At 41.4% G+C, this 22467-nt stretch overlaps 1 protein-coding gene across 1 annotated transcript in view; it reads right to left on the bottom strand.

The window, feature by feature from the left end:
• Positions 1–546: 546 nt before the first annotated feature.
• Positions 547–22467, bottom strand: part of vstm2lb (V-set and transmembrane domain containing 2 like b) — a gene marked incomplete at both ends in the record, with an annotated part of 29962 nt that continues 8041 nt past the window's right edge. The window contains 3 exons of the mRNA XM_079509164.1: positions 547–858; positions 1296–1340; positions 2704–2873. Coding sequence (XP_079365290.1) covers positions 547–858; positions 1296–1340; positions 2704–2873 — 527 coding nt within the window. The remainder of the gene's footprint in view (positions 859–1295; positions 1341–2703; positions 2874–22467) is intronic.

The following is a 22467-nucleotide window of genomic DNA, read 5'->3' as shown; positions in this document are numbered from 1 at the left end:
TGCAAACTGCATATTTACTGCCTTACAGACATGAGTGAGGTATATAAGGAACCTTACGCAACACTGTGTTGATAGTGCAACGTCTAGTGGCTGAATGTTGTCTATTGCACCTTTGGATTTTGCTGTGTCCTGTACTGTATTTGATTTGGGTCCCAGTTTTCTCTAGGCTATTGGAAAAACATTCTTCTCACTCATCAAAATCATATAAGCATAAACCTGAAGCAATAGGAGAAAAGCACAGAAACAATAACAATAACATAACAACAAAGAGAACATTGAGTCATTTTCAATGACAATAATAAACATGCCCTTTTATGGCATCGACAATCTACATTAGATCCAAACAAACATAATGACGGTACACAAACTGCCAGCGACTGAGGTTATAAATAAACATGTAGCTGACACACGAAAGGTCCAATCACGGCCCAGGTCTCTGCTGCGATGACGTGTGTAAATAAATGACCTTTTCATCATAAAGATAAAACCGGGAACATGCACTCGGTCTTCCCCATCTGTGCACATGAAGCAACGCGAGCCCCCACTTTAGAGCACACAGCTCTCGTTGCAGTCAGTGCTGCTACTCGCCGATCTCCTCTTCAGCTCCCTGCCGTCTGTCTGGTGGCGCCGGTGGGCTTGCGCCCGGTGCCCAGGTTCCTGTGGCTGGGGGGCGTTCTCCTTCCCGTGCCCAGCCTGGCTCCTCCCGGGGTCCACCTGGAGGAAGGCGCGCACACGGTGATGCTGCGCGACGGTGCCACTGAAGTCGATGACACGGCACTCGTACGTGCCCTCGTCAGACGGCTTGACGTTGGACAAGCGGAGCTTGTGGGAGATGTTGCTGCCAGCCACTTTCACCACCTGAGGGGCAAGAGAATGTGCATGCCTATTTCAAACCATGCCTGTGTGAATTATTCACACTGCAAGTTTGAAAAACATATGAATTATTCAATATTCAGTGTTCGTCCTTAACCCATTTAGACCTGACGTCGAAAAAAAAAAAGTATTCTAAATCCTGACAATTTTCGGAAATACCTATCAGTGGTGCTCAATATTTCATGTCAAGGACCCCAGAAATTCGTGAGCTTGTAGATCTGCTATTTTTCAATAGCTAAAGTATAACATAATGCTTAAAGCACCAAAAGGGGTTCCCGCCCAGAATGGATTAAGACCAAGATTGTGCACGGGAAGTTTTAGAAGAAAATTAAATATTCGATCCACAATTGGGATCTCACAAAAGCTGGTTGGATGGTTTCGTTTTTTGTACAAGTTGACAGCTGATACAAGTTCAAACTTACACTTATTTTGGTGGCATCCTTGGACATCTGTTCCTGGGGCGCCACCTACACAGAAACAAGGATGACACATTCATAACGGTCTGTCATATTCTACTTAGTTGCACACTGAAAATACCGTATCTACAAGCTCACAACGTGTCACAACGCAGCGCGTTTTGACTTGTAGATCCGCTATTTTCGGTATGCGACATATCATGCCGTTAAGCTGCCTTTTCCCATAACATTAAGTCAGAACATTTTATTGACTTCGATAGATTGCCATTACTGATATTCTGAACATTTTTAAGCACAGCTTACAGTAGCTGTACTACCTGCAGTCCCAGATCAAAGTACACCGTTGGTAACATCTTGGCTGAGCTATTTTTGAACAAGCTGTGTGTGTGTGTGTGTGTGTGTGTGTGTGTGTGTGTGTGTGTGTGTGTGTGTGTGTGTGTGTGTGTGTGTGTGTGTGTGTGTGTGTGTGTGTGTGTGTGTGTGTGTGTGTGTGTGTGCATCAACTCTAGAAATGTAGGTGACTGTGTGTGCATACTTGTAAGTGTGTGTGTATGTGTGAGTGTGTGAGTGTGTGTGTGTGTGTGTGTGTGTACAGTACATGCATACACTTTACTGTGCATGGCAGCCTCTGAAAATGAAACCGTGTGTATGTGTGTGGAAGCAGTGAGGTATTCTTTTGGGCATAGCATAGGTATGAATTATTCATGGTGCAGACAGAGATTTTGAAAATCTATTTCTTCCTCAGTGCCAATTATAGTGTCTAGAGGCGCAACAGGGGGGCGTGAGTTCCCCCCATGTTGGGAGAGAGTCAACCTGCTCCCCCAATGCAGGCAAATGCTAATAAGCAATTATCCACTCCTTTCCGTGCCAGAGGGTTTCTGTCCTGGCCATTTCCTTTTGCCTGATATACAGTAAACTAGAGCAGGTTCGGTCAAGGCAAACCTGCCCACACAAATGAACCCTGTGAATATCACTTATTCTAAAATGGACTTTGTGATTCTAATTCATTGATACAAAAAGGGGAGAGGCACAACCTTGAGAAATGGAAAGGTTTGAATGATGAAAGGTACGTTTAATGTACTAAAGCAAAAGCCATAGCAATATACTGTATAATCTGACAAAATAATATATCATACGCATGTCCTTTAAAATTGCAATTAGCTCACTTCACCTAAGATATATTAGTCAGCTAAATAATGACAAATAACATTTTTTCCCTGCATTATTAATTAATGCGTCAAAAATAGCTTGTTTGGAAGCAAAAGAGTTGTGGACATCTGTTCTTTATTCAGTCAGACTAAGCTTCTTGAATGCGCTGATATAAACAGTTTATCCCACAAAGTCAGTCCCCCAGTGCCCCCACCCCATCCCGGTTAGAGCCCCACCACTGATGATGTTCCATCCAGCAGCTCACCTCATTGGTGGTCCAGGCAGGCTTCTCTGGCCAGTCTCTGTGGTTCCTAGTGTACCACCACTGGATCTCCAGGGAGTAGGAAGGAGTACCCGACCCACGGAAGGAACAGGCCATTTCCACGTCCGCACCGCTCTGCGTTGAGATGTCGTGTGGCACCTCTGTGAAGAGAGCTGGAGAAAGAAAGACAAATGAAGGAAAACTGAAGACAAGAATAGACTGAAGAACAACAAAATCAAAGTAAGATGCCCAAAGGCTGGAATCTAAATGAAGACAAATGCATATTTAATGACATTATTTCAGACATATTTTATTTTTGTTTTTGGCTTTTGTGCCTTTATTGATAGTTACAGTGAAGACAGACAAGAAAGTGGGAGAGAGAGAAGGGAGGGACATGCAGCAAAGGTCGTCATGAACGGGACTCGAACACGCAACACGCTGTCAAGAAAGAGCCTACAGTATATGTGGCATGCGCCTGGACCACTAGGCCAGCAGGCATCCCACAGACATATTTTTTTAATATAAGCCTCTCCAACTGATCCAAAATGCCGCAGCTCGCTTGGTCTTCAACCAGCCAAAATTCTCACACGTCTCCCCCCTTCTCCGCTCCCTCCATTGGCTCCTGGTCGCTGCCCGCACAGAATACAAAACTCTGATGCTGGCATTCAAAGCAACCAAAGGTATGGCACTCAGATCAGCCAACGCAGGGAAGCTGGAAGTACCTTCACTAAAAACGCAGGGACAATGCTCCACACGTCCCAAACTCTTCTCCCTTCTGGCTCCAAAACTTTGGAATGCACTTCCCATTACAATCAGAACTGCAGCCTCACTCCCAATCTTCCGCAGTAGTCTGAAACCCCACCTTTTCAGACACCATCATGGCCCGTAGCACTTGCCCTAGCCCCTTAGATAGCACTTTATGTATACAGACTTATAACATGTTACGTAGATAGCACTAGAATTGCATTTTATGTAGTCATAGCACTTTATAAGTATAGTATAGTATAGTATAGTATAGTATAGTATAGTATAGTATAGTATAGTATAGTATAGTATAGTATAGTACGTTCTTAGCTTACCGTACGCATGTTTCATGATAACTACTTTTTATGTATTTGATGTATTGCCAATGCCATGCTTTTGTTCTTGCTTAATGTAAATCGCTCTGGATTAAGAGCGTCTGCTAAATGCCTAAATTGTAAATTGTAATAGTATATAGATCATTCTCAACTCAAGTCAATTAGGGCTTAAACTATCAATTATTTTGTTCGCAATTATTCTATCGATTACTTTTTCATTCATCGAATAACAGAGGAAACGTGTATTTTCTGTAATATTTTTGTATAATTATTATCAACAAAACGATTAAAAACGTAAGTGCTTTTTTAGACTTTGTCCCATGTCATGAGAAAATTGTTTAAATAGTAGATTTACAACCGCATGTCATGCAAAATAGTTAAAATAGTAAATCTACAAGCTCACAATGCGTTGGATTGTGACACATTGTGAGCTTGTACTGTATTTAGATCTGCTATTTTTAAACTTCTTTGAATTCTTTGAAGCTTTTAGCCTCATGCCCAGAATAGGGTTAGATTATAAATGTATTTTATTAAATTATTTAAAAAAAAAAGAAGTAATAGAGTAGAATCAATGTAGAAGTAAAGAATGTTAAATGCTAAGTAATAGAGTAAATCAATGCAAGAGAATTCTAGCAAGATATCAGGCTATCACGATATCTTAATCAATGGAACAAACGTTTTTGTTTCTTGTGCTGTGTCAAGTTTAATTAATGTTGTTTTTAATGCATTTGTGATTATTGTATGTCTGATGATTACAGTTTTTATTTTATTTTTCTGTTTTAAATAATATATTTTAATAAATATTTAACTAGCTAACTAACCATTAGCTGGTTATCTACATCTTGGTAATGGTCATTCTTCTAATGACCAATCACGAGGCTCAATATCGTTCAACTACTTTGCATGGACCTTCAACCAATGTACCCACATACCGGTATGTACTGTAAATAAGATATGCAAATACTGTAAACATTTTACATGATTTCAATATAAATCCATTTTTCCAAATAAAGTTTGCATTAACGTCATCAATACATCATGACTATTCCTTTACAGTATAGTCTTTCACCTAGATAAGACAAGGAAAACAAAATTAATTTGTATAGCACATTCCATAGACAATGTAATTCAAAGTGCTTTACATAAAGGAATAAAGGGGAATTTAATGAGCAAAAGAAAGATTTAAAAAATCGCAAAAATAAGTAAAGGTCAAAGTAAAATTTGATGAAAATGTATAAATGTAGATAGCCTGAGTATAAAATCTAGGAAAGTGAAACTTTTCAGTTTAGCTATTCTGCTAACTTCATATTCTTCAAGCTACTGTAGTTTACCTCACATTCTCCTGTGTCAAACTCAAGACTCGTCCAAAACCACAGGTAGCACAACTTTCACAAAGTGAAAAGACATTATGCAATCTCAAAGTCACAGTCATAACATCCCTCGTTGAAAACTCCAGGAGGATGCTGTTTTGAAACTGTCATTTCACTTCAATCCTGCACCCAAGGACAACCACCTATCCTATACATTGAACAGAAATTCTGCCCGGTCTGCTTGCTGTAATGGACATAACTGTGACATAACTCACCCGCCAACTCACAGCAAAACTTACCTATACTTTCCCATTCTCTGTCTACCTCTGGGCAACTGTGCATGTTCAATGTTCACTACTGACTCAGCATCCTGTGTGTGTGTGTGTGTGTGTGTGTGTGTGTGTGTGTGTGTGTGTGTGTGTGTGTGTGTGTGTGTGTGTGTGTGTGTGTGTGTGTGTGTGTGTGTGTGTGTGTGTGTGTGTATGTGTGCGTGCGTGCGTGCGTGCGTGCGTGCGTGCGTGCGTGCGTGCGTGTGTGCGTGCGTGCGTGCGTGCGTGTGCGCACGTTTGTGTGTACTGTACAGACTCTTTCTAATCTCTGTAGCCAATAGTAGCCCAGCTAAAATGAAGACATCTCTTCCAGTTCTGTCCTATCTGCAACCACACATCCGTCCCTTAAAACCCCTGGCTCAATCCTCTTAACTGGCTCTTTTAAAACACAGGGAAAGTCATTGTTAATCCTCCTCTACTCACCACCACTGAGACTGGAGCTCGGGTCTGTGAGCAGCGAGTCTGAGAGAGATAACATTTTGGGGTATTTTGTTTAGACAAAGCGTTCTCTAAGACACACCATCTGCTGAGTGGTTTGAGGAGAATTGGGGAAAATAAATCTCAAAGACAATGGATCATGTTGTAGAATATGGATGATACCATAATCATGTTGAAGGACACTTGCAGCTGAATTTTACATGCTCTCTCTGCAGAAAAAAAGTATAAACAAACAAAAAAAGAAACGTTGCAGAATTAATTTGTGTTTAGGTTTTACTGTAAACAAATGTATGCATAGGCTTTCCCTAATGCCAGTAATTAAGATGAACAGACTAGATGAGTAATTTAGACAGTTAGAGTTAATCTGTTAATTAATGTTGTTGTTAACATTGAGTAATTGCTCTCTAACTGTCATTGAGCTGTAGGAAACTACAATAGACCTTTCTAGTCTAAGTGAAGTTAACAATTACTGTACATACGGTAGTAGGCCTATCTAATATTAGAGCCTCTAATATTTAGAGGTAGGACCCATGAACACAGCACCTAACCACAAGCCTCTTACATTGTGAAATTGTATTGTATATATTCTAGTACTTACTAGTAGTTACTGCTATTACTATTATTGTATTGCTATTTCCGTCAATGTTATCTTATTGTTGCAAAAACATTGTCCTGCTCCACTTAATGTGTGCAGAAAATAGAATAAATAATTAAATAAATAGACAGACAGACAGACAGACAGACAGACAGACAGACAGACAGACAGACAGACAGACAGACAGACAGACAGACAGACAGACAGACAGACAGACAGACAGACAGAGAGAGAGATACTAGGTAGAACTGGGCCTGTGAACTGCTTCTTAATAATGATTAGTCAAATTCTACGCTATAAATGTAGTGCAGTGGAACCCCTAAAAATGCACACATCTAATCCCATTGGGGGGGAAAAATGTAATTCTTCTTGGAAATGAACGCTTGACAGCAGCAGTCCCACCACCCATACGCCTTGTCTGATTGGTATGATTTATTACCATACAGCAAGTCAATGAAAAGCTGGGAAAATACATGTTCACATACCATGAAATGCAATCTCATTATGGTTTGTTCAATGTCACGCAGGCAGAATTTCACTGCTTATTTCATACAGCATTGACCACCTCCATTCAGCGTAGCATACTAATTAAAGTGGTTAATCTTTGGTGAAACAACATGCACATTCAGGCGGTCTGAGCTGCTGTGCACAGCCAGGAAGCTATGAGTGCATCACACTCCATTGAGCCTTGCTTCTATACCATGTCCCTTCCTCTCCCTCCCTCCCTCCCCTCTCTCTCTCTTTATCCCTCTCACAGTCTCATTCAACTAACTATCGATTTTATATGACTATACATGATATGTTCTTGGAAAAATGCTGCCATGGGAACATCGCCTATGTTTTAAACAACAGCAGCGGCAATTGTGGAGCACTTAGAATATTATCAGAGAGAGAGAGAGAGAGAGAGAGAGAGAGAGAGAGAGAGAGAAGAGAGAAGAGAGGATAGATAGATAGATAGATAGATAGATAGATAGATAGATAGATAGATAGATAGATAGATAGATAGATAGATAGATAGATAGATAGATAGATAGACAGACAGACAGATAGATAGATAGATAGATACTAGATAGATAGATAGATAGATAGATAGATAGATAGATAGATAGCTAGATAGATAGATAGATAGATAGATAGATAGATAGATAGATAGATAGATAGATAGATAGATAGATAGATAGATAGATAGATCCATTGTTACATTTGTACACTTTCAGGGTTACAAATGCGTAAATGAACACAGATTAATTCACTGAGCGAAAGTCAGCATCAACAACCAACCTGATATGTATTCAATTTTACACAGGAAATGAGAGAGTGAATGCACTACGATACATTACTGTATAAAATGTCATTACAAAATCATACGCTTACCCATTTAGCATGGGACGGAAACTTTAGCCTTTGGGCAGAGAATAACTATTTTTTACGCTCCGTCATACACAGTGGACTATAACCATCTTCATAAAGTAATAAAATAGTATACATGGTTCATTATCATGCAAGGAAAACTGTTATTTTTTGTTCCCTGTATTTTGTTTTAATTATTGTTTTATGAATTTGTTTCACTATGAAAAATTGCCCCATTTTCTGCAGCCACTAAAAAACCTCATCTAATGTTAAAAGTAAAGCAGCCAGCCCACACACCATATTAAAATGCAATATTGAATAACTGGATTTTAAAAAGAGAGAAATCTAGAGATATAATGAATTAGCAAATAGTTAACTTTTAGTATACAGCAAAAAAGAAAGAAAGAAAAAAAAACTGTGAAACTCCTATGAGATATAATAAACCCCATTCACACAGTAATCCTATTTCAAGGACAGGGGAGCGGAGGAGCAATGCTGTTATTGTTTCGCATGGAGGTGTTGGAGGAGAGGTGGCGAATGGAGGAGCTGAAGAAGCCCTTTTTATAGAAATGGTCCCAATGAGTCACACCTTGGACGCAGTAAATTAAATCATCTGTGTAAATTGAACTCCAAAGAGTGTACGAATACAACCAAAATGGACCCGCAGAGGGACCCTCACAGTCACAGGCCCATTTGGTTCCATTCGTACACTCTTCGGAGTTCAATTGACTCTATGGTTTTGACTGTGGAATGCTCCACTGCCCCTGGTCACACAGCAGCCTCATTTGTGAGAGAGACAGCTCAAGAGAGTGAGGGGTCAAGGGAGGGGTGGGTGAGAGGGCAAGAGAGAGAGAGAGAGAGAGAGAGAGAGAGAGAGAGAGAGAGAGAGAGAGAGAGAGAGAGAGAGAGAGAGAGAGAGAGAGAGAGAGAAGTCAGGGAAAATAAAAAGAGAAAACTGAAAGGCAGAAACTCTGCATTGGCAAAAAAAACAACATTTGGACATATACGTAGGTAAAAAGGTAGCTCATGAATTGTATGCAGACAAAGACAGACATAAACATTTTTCCATGAAATGGAAAAGTAGTAGTATGAAAATAATAATATAGCCTGCAATAATATATATATATATATTTTTTTTTAGCACATAAAGTAGGCTACAGTACATCTTTGTTCTGCAACATGAACATGAAGCTACACGACGCAAGCGCACATGCACAGCAAAATTCTGAGTCCATTTTCACACTTCCAGTGTCAAAAGAACACTCAGGCTTTTGCTGTGTAGTGGTAAACACCAACCAACAATACCCATGTTCTTCAGGGGTTATGTTCTTTGATGAATGCAGCTATATAATATTCAGAGCCCAGAGAGAGAGAGGGGGGGGGGGGGGCTGTTAAGAGCAACATAAAAACACACTGTTCCTTTCACATGCACACACACACGCGCGCACAAATACGCGCATGCACACATAACACACTGCCTGGCACTCGTTGTGTGTCAAATATTGAAAGCACCACAGTGACAACCTTCCTAAGCTGTGAGCGGCGTAGAGTATATACAGACTCAGTGACTAGAATTTTCTAATTCATCCGCTGAATGCTAACGTCCCACTCAAACACTGTCTCTGTGATGTTATTTAGTATTCAAACACCGGGTGAATATCTGACCTGAATACAGATTGGGAAATATTTTTCCTGTGTGCCACGAGAAGATACAAGGCCATTACCTATGAGCATACTTAATAGTGACAGACAGGCAGCGAGGCAGGTTAAAAATACACTGCAGGCAGCTACCATCTCCATCTCTCTACCCCTCCACCCTCCATTATGTAAATGTTCCTCAGGAGTTTAATGCTTAATACACATCAATGTGTGATGGTGTCGCCAGATGGTGCGCCAGATCAACAAACTCACAAGTGAGCTTGCAGATCTTCTTTTTTTGGCATGCGACGTCGTTGGACAACGGAATTTATACTAAATCAGGCTTTAAGGTGGTGTGTGTGGCGGGGGTGCATGGGGGGGGGGGGGGGGGGGGGGGGTTAGGGGGGAGGGGGGTTAGATAAGGAAAGCTCAATCTACCTCTCCAGTCCTCCCCGCCCACTCACTCTGTGAGCTCTTATTAAGAGACATATTGTACTGTATGGTGAGGGCAATGCATTGTTCCCATGCATTGCTCCTGCAGCCCAGCAGATAATTCTCTGTTGTAGAGTAACAATGTCAACATGTCATGTTGTCATACCTTATTCTCACACATGCCGACTTGTCATGCGTCCAAACAGAAAGTGACAGATGTGTTATGCAACACAGATTGAAGTTATGTATTGTGACATTCATCCTGTGTGTGTGTGTGTGTGTGTGTGTGTGTGTGTGTGTGTGTGTGTGTGTGTGTGTGTGTGTGTGTGTGTGTGTGTGTGTGTGTGTATGTGTGCGTGCGTGCGTGCGTGCGTGCGTGCGTGCGTGCGTGCGTGCGTGCGTGCGTGCACACATGCGGCAGAACATATAGGGGAACAGGAATGTGTGCAGCTTCCCATATAGACTTGTGAACTGTAAAGGGTACGGGGAGCGTAATGGGAAACAAAATCAGTGGGTGGTGAATTAAATTCTCAAGAGACAATGTAACACAAAACACAAATAAAATTGTTGTTCTAATTTAGAATATCCATTCCACTTCACATAATGGGTAACATGATGCAACGCGGGACGGTGGCACAAACGGAATTCAATTACAGATGCACTTAGTCTGTAGTCTGTCGGTTTCGGCTGAAATTGTTACTTTATAGGCTGTTATCACGAAAAGTTAATTTTCACTGTTGCAAACTGGCTCTGCTTTGTAAAAAGGAAAGGGCAAACGCACAATGTTCAAGTTCAAAGGAGTTTCAATTCACCTGAGGATATTTAATAGAGGTTATAGCACCTGTCTGCGGGGTGTCAGTGGTGTGACACTGTGTATAGATGAGGAGATGAAGAGTAAATCACTTTACAAACAAGCCTGCTGGTGGAGCAAGATAGCAGATACATTCAAGGCAACAGAGGGATGGGAGACAGACAGACAAACATGCCGAGACACAGAGACCAGTGTTGCCATGTCTGCTAGTGCTTATTATAAGTGACTTTGGGCTTGTTTTTCTGTACAGTTGCTTGTAAATATTGGTGGTTGCGAGTTGCATTTTTTGGGGGGCTTGTTTTTAAGGTGTTTGCTTTTTTCTTCTTGCTTTAAATGAGTGGTTCTCAAACATTTTCATGTCAAGGACACCCACATTAATATGTATGTATGTTGTTGTTGTTGGTTTTTTTTGGGGGGGGGGGAGCTTAGTCAGGCTACTATGGAGCCACGGTGCCTGAAAGTAAAACATTGCCCCATTTCCACATATTCTTTCAAGATTATTTTGAAAATATCAGATCCACAAGCTCACAACATGTCGCATTGTGATGCATGATCTTGTAGATCGGCTGCATTGGCTGAAAAAACACAGAGAGAGAGAGAGAGAGAGAGAGAGAGAGAGAGAGAGAGAGAGAGAGAGAGAGAGAGAGAGCAGCCTTCTTATACCGATGAGCCTATTTGCCCTATGCTTCATGTGGTATCTGATTTACAGTCCACATACGTTTCCCACCAAGAAATGCCACAGGAACACTGTACCAGTGTACCGTATGTCGGATGATCAAGTGAACACAAATTTGCCGAATTGTGAAGTAATCACAACGCAACCAATCACAATGTCTTAAAAAAAAGGCGAGCAGTGACACATGGCAGATAATCAATCGTCTCCATCTTTCTTTCAATTTGCCCACCGTAAAACATGTGAGTTAGTCGGTTGGCCCAGGTGTGAGTGACGTATGCCAGATTCAGAGAAACATAGAACCCAACACTTGAAAGCACCATTAGAGCACAGGTCAGTCATGTGACCTGTGCAGGATCGGCAGGATCGCCAGGATCGCCTGCCGAGGCAAAATTATTAAGTATTAGCATAATCAAAATATACTTAAGGTATCAAAAGTAAAAGTATTTATTATATAGTATGCCCATTTCAGAATCATACAGTGACATTATGTTATTGGATTATGACTAGAAATGAATGATTCATTGATAATGAATGTTTTCATCACAGTTGGTAAAGGTGGAGCTCCTTTATAATGACAATGGTGTACAGTAGCCTAACCTCAATGAAACATACCCGCAATTAATGTTATTTCCTACAGCTTCATATAGCTGCAGTGAAATGGGTCTATTGAACTAATAGTACGCAAATATTATTTTTTGTCTTTGCACATTGAGTCAAATAGACATTAGGCATACTGTACATGGCATTTGGATATGAATTAATCTTTTCTACAAATCCTAACTAGCCAGCTGATGATTTGAAGAATATGACAATACAGTCAGAGTTTATTGAGCATTAGTAGGAAATCTGAAATGACATTTGAAAATGTTTACCACCATTATGAAGTTGGAGGGCCCTAGAAATTAAATCAAAATCTACCTGACTCCTTGGGTTTGGAATGTTTTTCCTAAGGAGCCCACAGTTTCAGTCTCTTGTCGTATGTCGTATGATACTGCTGCCTTGATTTTGCATGAACACTGCAGCAGCTGCTGTACAGCCTGTACGCACTACCTGACTCCTGCTTGAATGTTCAAAAAGCAGAACAAAATAGAGATTCATTAAGAGGGAGATGCTTTTAAACATTAAAAGTCTATTTTTGCTCATAACTAACATTGAAGTGCAAAGTATGCCATAAATGTGTTACAGTATATTGTGCAATGCTATTCATAAAACTACATCATCTATGATGTACATTCGGGATAAGACTTCTATCACTCTGAGATGCTGGAAGATGAATAGCAGTTATACCGTATTTACCCGTATACCGTATTTCCTGTATAATGTGTTTTGAACATAGTGTTAATGCTGGGAAATTGTCCCCATTCACAAGCTACCCTATACAGTACAACAATACTTCACACTGCAAAGAATGATGACCAAAACAACAGAGGGTGGCATTTCCTTCAGCGAAAGCTTTTCTCTTTGGCATGTAGGATAGCAACATGATATTTATTTGCAGACAGTTTCTTTATGCAATATTGGGTAATTTGTTTCCAAGATTAGATATCAAAAGCACTGTGGAAGGATACTGTCAGGACACAGACAACATGTCTCAGCAGCACTAGACAGTTTCAAGCTGACAATAACAACAGTGAATGTTTCAACCGATATGAACTTCTCTTCTGTTTCTTGGATACCAAATACAGTCTTGATTTATTGGTCAGATGTTACTGTATACACACTATGAAATGTCCAGTAGTTATTGTCTCCACCGGGCCGAAGGCATGGGGAGAGAGTATGTTTTGCACACCGTCCGTCCGTGTGTGTGTGTGCGTGTGTGCATGTGTCCGTCCGTCCTTCCGTCCGTCCGTTACCAGCTAATCTCCGGCACCGCTGGCCCGATCCATGCCAAACTTTGCACACACAATCCCTGGATGCCAACGACGAACCTCTGCCCGAAATATTCCTCAACGGCCTGTTATAGCGCCACCATGGGACCGATTTAGGCAAAACACATTTCTGCAGATTACTCGTACACATTTTATCCATACATCACACAATTCGGTATACACTATCTCCATAGTCATGTGATCAACACGGATCTGCACCATTTCCCATCTACCATCCGGATTGGCTAAGATTTGCTTCCAAAGCTCACATGATTGGTCCGTTTCGAACAAAATGCCACAAATCACAAACAATTTTCCGCAAAATCATACACGCACATTTCCACTAGGCAGAGGACGACATGCCACAAATTTTTTCCAAATCAGCCTCACGGTGGCGCTATAACAGGGCAATTCCTGTTTTTACCTATAACTGCATCGATCTGTATACAACTTATGTATGCGCACTCCCTAGAGGCCATGGAAAAACATTTTCCCTGCATCCCTCCACATCTGCCGGTTATAGTGCCACCATGAGGCCGATTTCTGCAAAACACATTGTTTATGTTAGGGCACAGATTTCATCCAAATCTCACGCAAATCGGTACACATGATCTCTGTAGTCATGTGATCAAGACAAGCCTGTTGGATTTCAGGAGTGGCCCGTTTTGTACAAAATGCTGCACATGTCCTGCTCATCCAGAATTCTATCCTCAGAGATGCTATGAATGATCTGGCTCTGCATTTCCTCAACAAAATGAACAAAATTTTGCCAAACACCACACACATCCTCCTGGTGGAGACCTGTGAAAAACATTTTTGAATAGTTCAACTAGCCGATCTACATCGACACGTTGTGAGCATGTAGATTGGCTATTTTTAATATTCAAAAATGTTTTTCAAAATAGCAAATATCAAACCCGTGTGAAGTGAGGGGCGCTCTTATCATTTTACATCATCATACATCATCTCATGAACAACTGAATTTATGTGATTGGTTAGCCGATTTGCTTGATTGCCCGATTTTCCCTTCATTGTCAATGGCATTTAACCCATTTAGACCATACGACGTGTGGGAACGTCATAACTAATCCAACCGACGGATTGCTATGACGTGTAAACAAGAAAGATATTCTGAATTATTTTCTTTTTTTTGGAGTTGGCCTCTCCTTCTGCACCATACTTGCTCCTCGCACATGTGCGTTGTCGTTCACACAATCTTTCTAAATACACTGTTTGTGGATTTAGCAGTGGGGAAGGGGTGTTCCCCTACTAACGTTGGTATTTTGGTTACCTGTCTTAATCCCTAAAACACCTCCGTTACCCGTTATATTATGCATATGTGTGGTTTGGGCGTTACAATAATTAAACCAATCACCGACCACGTGCCATTGCCTTTAAGAGATCCCATATCCGTTTCCTGTTATGCCCAGTTCTATATTGCTTCATAGCCTTACGGTCTATAGCCCATGGAAGAGTAACACTCGTCTTTTCATTGAGTCACAACTCACTCAAATCTCGCTCATTTCAAAGTTCTATGTAAACTCCGAAATTAGGGCTTTTATTTGGTATATAGATCGTGCGTGTAGGCCGTCTCTACGTTACGGTATGAAGCGAAAAGGAAAGTTCGGTAAATCGGATTAAACCCCATTTGCTGCGCTATGGGGTGATGAACTGAATGAAAATGGAATCGTGCACGCCGCACAACGCCTGGCACAACGCCTGGCACAACGCCTGGCACAAATAGCTTCTTTGACTATACAATTATATAAACACAATGAACACAAGGAAGTGGCAGGCACTCACTTCTGCTGATTATAGAGATGCAATAGGAGAATAAGGAGAGATGAGGCAGCCTGATTTGTGCCTGGACATCTCCATTGAGGTGCGCGCCGCTTTACCAAACTAATTTGGCACGGCTTACGGGTGCTTTTAAACTCCACTATCGCATTCCAAAATGTGTGTGACCAAAATAGCAATTTAGGGGAAAGCGTGCCAACACGCCCATGACCACACCTCTAGGCGCAAATACCGGTGTCGGCAAAATAGATAGCGAGTGACGCTGGACCAAAATACCATTTAGGGACAGAGCAAGCTCCTATACTCGTAATCTTCGAGCAGCGGCTGACTTGCGGGCTGTGTCGCGGGAAACGGTGGCGCCAAAAATGGAGCCCCATGTCTATTTGCTCAGACACTATGCTGTAAAATCTTGTGTAGGACAAAGTTTGTGCACACACACCAAAAGCTGGATATAGGAGGGGCTATAGCGCCCCTTCTAATCCCAGCCGATATCTATTGAAAAGTGGTTTAAGAAAAAAAATCACGCTCATGTGAAGTGAGGGACACTCATATCATCATACATCAGCCAATCAAATCGTCACATTCCGTGCTACAAACACACAAAGATGTGCATAGGAGGGGAAAGGAATGGGAAAGAAAAGAAAAAGAGAGAATTGTGACAGACCATTCCTGAAGACCCAAAGGGGTCGAAATGTTGTATTTCTTCAATGAAATAAACGTTTGGAGCTCAAGACCGGTGTGCAAACTTCATCTCCTCTCACATGTGACAGACCAACCAAAGACATCCTTAGACCAACCACCGATGGATGTACATTAATTACAGCCCAGCCAATCAGAAGCTTCACTGGAATTTTAGTCTGGCAAAATATGGACACAATTCATAACAAAGATGGTGTGTCTGACCATGTGAGACTACTCTCTCCCTAATCCCGTCCCATCATTCAATGTCAATGGCATTCAATGTTTGTGGTAAATGGTGCATTTATATAGCGCCTTTATCCAAGGCGCTTTACAGAGATTGTGCACTACATTCACCTATTCACACACATTCACACACCGATGCCGGAGGAAACCATGCAAGGCACCAACCTGCACATCAGGAGCAATTAGGGGTTCAGGGTCTTGCTCAAGGACGCTAACTCTGGGGAAGCTCGGGTTCGAGCATTTAGATGAAACTGTGGGTGCATAGGACACATTTTCGGAAATAGACCTATATGTACGTAGATGTGAAGAGGTAACAGATTTTTGGTAAAGGAAAAAATAAACAATGTTCTCTCTATACACAACATATCCACTGCATACAGGTGAATGCATTATGTAAAGCCAGTACAGTAGTTGCAGGAATGATAAAACAAACTTGCTCCGCCAGTCTTGTTAATGGTGATCATTTGAGGCCACAGTGTGTGAAGCCTCCTCAAAGTTAAGTCAAGGACACAGCTGCATGCACAGACAAACCTCAAAGACACCGGCAGTCGTACAGTAGGACAGGCTTAGCTGCAAGGTATAATTTCTGTGCTTTTCCATTTCCCCAGCCATTCAGTAAGACCAGCTTTCTGCAAAGTCAAGCTTTTTTTTCTACTGAATTTTCCACCCCTCTGTGTCTCTAGAAATCTTATACTGTGTCCCTTTCTTGTTCTGTCTCTCCTGCTGTATCTCTCTCTCTCTCTCTCTCTCTCTCTCTCTCTCTCTCTCTCTCTCTCTCTCTCTCTCTCTCTCTCTTTCTCTCTCTCTCTCTGTGTGTGTGAGTACTGTATCTCCATACCTCCCTCCATGCTGGCCAGTTTCTGAATAACATTGGAACCTCCAGCTAGGTAGTTTTAAATGTACCGTTAATATAACAGTTTTATTTAAGCCTCATTTATACATAGCGTGCCACTTAGCGGACCGCAATGGAAACAAGACCCCAGAACTGTTTCGCTCTAATGTCTTACTGTACCACATGACTAATACAGTATTTAATCAATCAATCAATCAAAGATCTGCTATTTCCTTCACCTCTCCTATTGTTCCCCATTCTCTCAATATCTGTATTATTTCTCTCACTCTCCATTGCCCATTTTTTGGGGGCTCACTTCTCACTACTCCTTCGGATCACTAATAACTCTACCTATTACAGCTTTCCAAGACTTTTTTCACTTTCACCGCTCTCCCTTTTTTTTAAACCACCGCCAATTCAAAATCCCCTTCTCCCTCTCTCTCTGCTTCCTCTTGCTGAGTGGGCAGTCTGTGTTTGTTGGGTCTCTGTTGTCTGGTATAAAGAGATGCTTCCAACAGTCTCCAAGTAGCTCACTACATCTCCTGGACCCGTTCCCAGTGGCTCTGGCAGGTGTTCAGCAATCCTGGGAGACATATCCTGTGTGTGTGTGTGTGTGTGTGTGTGTGTGTGTGTGTGTGTGTGTGTGTGTGTGTGTGTGTGTGTGTGTGTGTGTGTGTGTGTGTGTGTGTGTGTGTGTGTGTGTGTGTGTGTGTGTGTGTGTGTGTGTGTGTGTGTGTATGGGGGGGGGGGGGGGGGTATAGCTATAGTTCGCTAGCTATCCCTCACTCCTGATTGCTTAGCATTCTGGAGTGTTGACAGCATACAGTAGCAAGCAATATTGGCAAAAGAGAGATGTGTGAGTCTTTTTCAGCACCACTATCAAAGGTTATAATTAGCAAAAAAGTTAATTATTAGTATAATTTGATATACCCAGGTCAAGATGCAGGGGAAATACCATATATATATATATATTTTTTTTTAATGTGATGTCAGCAGCATCCAGAGTCTAACCTGCACTCACTATGCATTGTGTTTGAAAAGACAGTTTTCACCATTTGGGCAGGTTTCTTTCACTGACAGACAGAGAAAGAACAACATGACAAAAACCATGACCAGAAGTAAAACCTAAAGGAGATTGTCTGCATTACATATAATATCAACAGCATTAAAGGGATAGTTCAGATTTCTTGAACTTAAGCTGTATGAAATACTTGCCATTAATAGGTTGCAACTGTATTAATTGATTGCCTGAGTCCCGTGGTGGGTGTCCTGCTCTGGTTTTGGTCAATATTATTAAATGATTTTGGCAAAGTATAAGCTGCTAATTGTGTTTATTGTTTCAATCCATCACAGCATTAACTGTGATTGTTTATTTGTCTCTATGCAAACTGCCTCAGCATCAGTAATGACTAATGTAGCATGAAGAGGAGGACACAACAAAAAAAAGGGTGTAAAAGTTTTCTAGAAATTATGCAACAACCCTGGATTCAAACCCAGGTCTTCAATGTGAGAAAACAAACTATCGATTTTCCGGTGCATGTGTGCATTTCACAGTGGGATTATATTTGTGTTTTTTGTTTCACGAGAAAGGTAAATTATAGATGTCCTGGACTGGTCAATTTGAATGGAACTAATTTGTTAGTTCATTTTAGAAAGTATAGTAAAGTTTATATTTGAGTCAAGTTTAGGTTCTGTTAATTAATATGGTAAAGTCTGCATGTGGGTTAATAGTTAAGGTTAGGCAGTTTACTGTTTGTACGTTTAGACATGGTTTTGGTATGGTTAAGGTAGAGTATCTGGGCAGGGCGTTCAATGGTGAACGCACTGCCAATACCTAAGTCAATACCTACGCATAGGTTTGACATGATAGCTAGTGAGGAAAATACATTGTCGACAGGTAAATCTATAGGTTTCCCATTTTTGTTTTCACATTCACTGTAATATGTCTTCACAACATGCAAACAGCAATAGACCTCCTGTACATCAGTAGAAGAATGGACATCTTTATCTTTATTTTATGGAGGGACAGACAGTAGACTGACAGGAAATGGGGAGAGAGATGGGGGATGACATGCAGTAAAGGCCGTCGGGATTGGGAGTCGAACCCGCGGCACACTGCCAGACTGGATTGCCAGCCAAGGTGCCTGGACTGCTGAGCCACGGCCCAGGCCTGGAAGCTGCCATTTCTGTTCACGAAAATATATTTTAAATTATCTTTAGAGCTTATTTTTTTTATTTCCTTTTCTGCTAAGCAACAAGCTATATATGCTTAGATGATTTCTATTTATATTAGGATAAATGTGCGCGACTGTAAAGACGAAACGGAAGTGGCGAGGAGGCTCCACTTCCGCTTTATAGTTTACTCATGACAGCTCTTCCATTGCTCCAGACTGTATGATGAAAGCATTTGCGAGAGGCAACGCGAGACTACCTACTGTATAACAACAATCTTAAACGACTACAGTATATACAGTAGGCTACAATATTAAGGAAATTACTTCTGTATACATTCTTTTTATAGGCTATAACCATGTACATATGTACCTCCATACTCTGTGATAGGATATACAGTACCTTGGCTTTTTACTAATGTGCATTGCCTCGATCACACTTGTTTGTCGAGAGCCCTTTTAGAGGACTTTTAAGGAGCTTTGCCACAGCGACAGCAAAGCTTTCTGTCAGTGTTTCTATCTGTCATACTGTGGATCAAGGCCACTGCAGCTCTCTGCAACTTCGGCATAGAGCTTTTCTCACACTACCTCATGAAATGAAATAGGCCTTGAGATACACAGGAATAATGACAGTATAATGACAACCGACTGATTTATCTCTCCACTAGCACCAGAATATGCTGGTGAAAGGCACACAGGTGCATTAGGCTGCTCGTTTTTGTTAAAGATGGAGTGCCTAAAACCACTCTAAAACATGATCATCAGGTCTTATTGTTATATAAGGAGGTATACTTTTTTCAAAAAAGTGTACAGAATTTGTTAAAATGTTTTTTTTATGTGGGCACGCCCACCAGTTCATTAAGTATGCCTGGTTTGCCTGGTGGGTGGTGAGGTGATCCACCTGAACTGAAGCCGCACCCACAGCTGTAGTTGTATGATAAAGGGGGAGCGGTTAGGGGAGGGGCTCATAGTGTGATATCACGATATTGCTGTATATTTCATTGGCCCGTTTGACTGTCAAGGGCTCAGCCTCCCCGAAGAAACCCTAAATACAAAGTTAATACACCATTGTCTAATGAAGTGCTGTCACCTCATGAAAAACTGGAAAAATACAAACATTCTAGCACTCCCTCTTTAACGCACAGATTAGGAAAAAAGAAAATGTTGAAAGTCCTGTATATTATTGGATAGGCTGTTCTTTATTTGTTATTTACATACAATACATTATTTTGGGGTCTTTTCTGGTTTGAGTTTTAACATGTTATACACTACATCAGTGGTTCCCAAACGTTGTAGCTCAAGACCCAAAAGAGAAATTAGACGTTTGCCTGGGAACTAGTGAAAATAGCAGATCTACAAGCTCAAAACACACCTCTAGACTTCGCACCACATTGTGAGCTTGTAGATCGGCTATTTTCACTACTTCTTAATTATAGTTTTCTTTTTAATGTATGGAATTTTTTAGATGTCTTTGTTTGTTTGTTTCATTAAAAGAATGTATTTTTTGGGGGGAGGGGAAAATATTTTGTAGGAAAAAGAACTGGGATTTTTACTGAAGTTGTGACCACCCACAACATGCAAGATCTGGCCATGAAGTCGTACTACTCCTTGCTCAAACACATCTTCATCGTGTGCACAATATAAATCAACAACAAGGTGCACACAGCTAAATACTGAGTGTCTCATTTAACTCTGAGAGAACGTTGTTGACTGTCAGAGTTAAATGAACTCTCAGGATTTTACAGTGGAAGGGAAGCAGACCACAGCAGCAGAGTAGCCGCCATTATGCCACTAATTGCGGTACGTTCTTTTTTTCCAGCCTTTCCCATCTATTCCTCTGAGAAAAGGGCTTCTCTAATTAGCACTACCACTCTAGGGGGCTACACCACAGGAAAGTACCCTTTGATATCATCCTTAAAGTGGAAATCATTTCAACAGGGTAATTCAAGTTATTTAAGTCTGGTTTACATTTGAAGTGACCAAAACACTTCAAATGTTTGATTGATAAATTGTTTGCATTTATCAATCTGGCATCAAATTGACATGAATGTTGCCAACGATCAAATATCATGTCTCAGCTTGTGTATGCAAAGGTTTTACATCGCAGACATATGTAGTGCAGCATAGCCTGCTGTAGTCTGGCAATCTGACAGGCTTTAAAAGATGATCAAGCCGCCACACAGTCTTCAAACCTAGTCCTATGTTGCGCTGATAAAAGCAATGGTCACCGAAGTATGGCCATTTGAAGTGTTAAACACTGAGCGACGCACTTGCAGCACCCAGGTCCACTGTCATACCTGTGCAACCTTGTGTTTGGGAGGTAGGGGTCTACAACAATAAGAAGATTTACGGCAGACAGGTTGCAAAAAGGCTCATAAGTAATTATAATGTCTAGGATCTGTCCAAGACATGCTCTAAAAGTAAAAGGCTAAGTGCAATATTAAAATCAATTGCAAAATGAATAGGCAGTAAGTGCAAGGAAGCCAGGACAGGGGTATGCTCCTGGTTCTTTGGGACCATTAGCATTCTTGCAGCAGTGTTTTGGACAAGCTGAAGGTGTGAGATAATGCTACAGTCAGTACATTCTGTTCGTACTGTATTGTGTCTTGTTTCTATAAATGCACCACCACACCTGACTACCAGGACATGACTGGCTTTTGTAGAGATAACATACATTACTCGTTGTCATGGGATTTCTTATTCCCCATTAATGTTTTTGACATCTGAATTTTTGCTTCTTATTGTCTCCACCAGCCGAAGGCATGGAGAGAGTATGTTTTGCACTCCGTGCATGCGTCCGTGTGTCCGTTCGTCTGTGTGTCCGTCCGTCCGTCCGTCTGCGTACAGCTAATCTCTGGCACCGATGGCCCAGCCGATGCCAAACTCTGCCCACACACTCCCTGGATGCCAACGACGAACCTCTGCCCCAATTTTTCCACAACGGCCTGTTATAGCGCCACCATGATGCCGATTTTTAGCAAAATCTCAAATCTTTGAATATATATTATTACAGAGTGAACATTTGAACTTAAATCTTTGCTTGCTTCTGGGGGGGGGGGGGGGGGGGGGGGGTGTCCCTGGAACAACATATTTTCAGATGCGGGGGGCGGGGGGCGGAGGCATAATTTTTGGGGTCCTTGACATGAAATATTGAGCACCACTGATACAGAAACTTAATGTTTTTCAGAAAACTGTCAGGATCTTGAAGACATTTTCTTTACATTTTGACGTCAGGCCAAAATGGGTTAAGGTGCACACAAAACCATATTCAGATAACTTCTTATCTTATATCTTATCTGCATATATTCTAATTCATTATACAGTTTCAATGGCACAAGGCACAATACCCTACATATGAGTGAACATTCAGTGTGTGCACGCACGCACGCACGCGCGCACGCACGCACGCACGCACGCACGCACGCACGCACGCACGCACGCACGCACGCACGCACGCACGCACACACACACACACACACACACACACACAGCGGACAAAGACATGTACTGTACCTCC

This window comes from Electrona antarctica, assembly GCF_951216825.1.
Source record: "Electrona antarctica genome assembly, chromosome: 9".
Taxonomy (NCBI): Eukaryota; Metazoa; Chordata; class Actinopteri; order Myctophiformes; family Myctophidae; genus Electrona; species Electrona antarctica.
Note: the sequence above shows the minus strand (reverse complement) of the source record. Positions and strands in the feature narration are given on the sequence as shown.